Below are 2,261 nucleotides of genomic sequence, written 5' to 3'. Positions count from 1 at the left end.
ACCAGAGCCTCACCTCAAGTTCGGAAGAGTTGATCAATCGAACGATGTTGAACGTCGGTCACTTAGGCTTTGTAGATTTAGAATGATATCTTATTATCGAAAGCTATAGTTGAAAGTGTCAATTTGCTGATTCTGATACATGTTAAAAATGATTCCAACGATTATTTATTAAAACGCTAATGTAGTTATTATTATTAGCACTTAAAATTACCTGATTCGGTTGAATCAGGGCCGAACTCAATTTAATTATGGAAAATGGAATGGCATAAAAATGTCTATTCTCGAAATCATGAGATTTAGTAAAGCACAGAAAAGATGGAAACGTAGAAGATAGTGAGTCTTTTGCAGCTAACAGAATAACTGAATGCTCAAATTTAACGAATTAGCGCGATTATTGATTATAATTTTAACTTAAAAAGAGGGATATTTCCAGACTGAGCGCTACTGATGCTAATTCAGCAGTCCCTTGTCTCCGTTCTTGGTACCAGTTAAATAGAAGAAAGTTGATCCTTATACTAGGGATCATTGTTGGTCTCTACGTGACTTTTTCCAGGAGGGGTGGAACTCGCCGTTATTAGAATATGAGATTTTGATGAAATAATATCTGTGCATTGAAGAAATTAAAGAAATGAAATGAAATGGAATTTTGAAAAAGGTACGCCAAGGCGGTACGTCGGAGCGTAACACCGCTCTGACTCTGTTGTCGTTAATTTCTCTCATCACCTTTAAACAGTATACTTGTTGGCAATTTAACCATTAACATCATTCCATATTCTGTATTCTATTCTTCCGCATCACGGAAGTTGGGAAATCTTTCTCTCATAATTTGTTGTTGAATTCGTTGAGCCAAAGCGCGTGGTCCTCGTCTGTTGTATTCTTCATCTTGATCCATCGGATCAACATCATTCTCTACAGGATGAGCTATCGGAGCTAGTTGTTCGTCATCTTCATTGTTTAATCGTAGTTGCACTTTCATGTTGTGCAGTACTGCACACGCATTAACAATTTTCGCTGCGAACGCTGGTTCATACATCAAGACTCGCTGGTATGACAAGCATCTCCATACAGATTTAAAAACTCCAGAAAACCGCTCGACGACGCTTCTTGCCTTACATAGTTGTTGTGTATATTGATGTTGTCGCGTATCTTCAGGAAAATTGGCCAGAGGTGTTAACAGCCAAGGCTCCAACGGATATCCAGCATCACCTAATGGAAAATATATTGATTTAGAAAAAAGTAGACTAAATATAATATGCATATGATGTATATAAAACTCAAACAGAACCTATGCTGTTTTGCTGAACAGTGAAAAATATTTTCGCTTTGACTGCGCTTAAGGTGTTAACCAAGATTCATCACAGCTTCTTGAGGCAGGCGAAAAAGGCTGAGAAACTCTTCTCGTGGTAGCTGAAAAGGATTCTGAGCATCTCTCAGTCACCTTCTTTCCACACGACGTTCGAGTCGACGTAATCTTTCCTCAAGAACGAATACATCCCAAGCAAGGTATTCGATAACCATGATCCTTTGAGATTGAAGATAATCAAAGAAACAGCGTAAATAATAGACTTGATAGTAGAAATGAATTATTAATGGAATTAATGAATAATTATATTTGTGGAAGCAACTTTGTGGGTTCTTCGGAGCAATACTACAATTTATAGGTTATGTTATTCTTTTTTAGAAAATGATGAAATCTATTCTACAATTTTTTCTGAAGTCAATCTGCATTGATAATTTCTAATTACTGCAAAATTCAACTTACTTACTTGTTATTTCAAACGGCGTCATTTTTCACTTTCGGAGCACTTTTCGAAGCAATTTCTCGGAGTCGAGAAAAATATGTGAAACGCACACCACTCCTCTAGCTCGTGTGCAAAGTGTCGTTATAATGGTCGTTATAGCGTACCGAGGGGGTCTCTGAGCCTCGCTATCCGCTCGCACCGTAACGACGTCATAACGACACTTTTCGTTACTAATAACGACAAAACTCGCTAAGAATAGTGTACAGAATCGCATTTGTCGTTATAATAGCGACGCGGTCGGTAGCATAACGAAACTTGTCGTTATGAGTCCGTAACGACAGCATAGCGAGTTACAGAATCGCCCTACAGGAGTGGAAAAGAAAGAAGAAGAATAGAACATATCCTGGAAAATTTTTATATTTTGCGAATTTTCCAAAATAAATGATACAAACCTTTAACGTTTGGTAAGGTAAAAAAAGATTTTTCACATTTGTTTTGGAAAATATGCAAAATATCAAT

The 2,261-nt window shown here is 37.2% G+C and overlaps 1 protein-coding gene across 1 annotated transcript; it reads right to left on the bottom strand.

Moving 5' to 3' along the window:
- Positions 1–781: 781 nt before the first annotated feature.
- On the bottom strand, positions 782–1,788 carry LOC124183628 (putative nuclease HARBI1). Its single transcript, XM_046572340.1, has 2 exons — positions 1,767–1,788; positions 782–1,206 (listed from the first exon to the last, which is right to left on the bottom strand). The coding sequence occupies exons 1-2, from the start codon at positions 1,786–1,788 to the stop codon at positions 782–784; spliced, it is 447 nt and encodes a 148-aa protein (XP_046428296.1).
- Positions 1,789–2,261: the final 473 nt, after the last annotated feature.

This window comes from Neodiprion fabricii, chromosome 5, assembly GCF_021155785.1.
Source record: "Neodiprion fabricii isolate iyNeoFabr1 chromosome 5, iyNeoFabr1.1, whole genome shotgun sequence".
Classification (NCBI taxonomy): Eukaryota; Metazoa; Arthropoda; class Insecta; order Hymenoptera; family Diprionidae; genus Neodiprion; species Neodiprion fabricii.
Note: the sequence above shows the minus strand (reverse complement) of the source record. Positions and strands in the feature narration are given on the sequence as shown.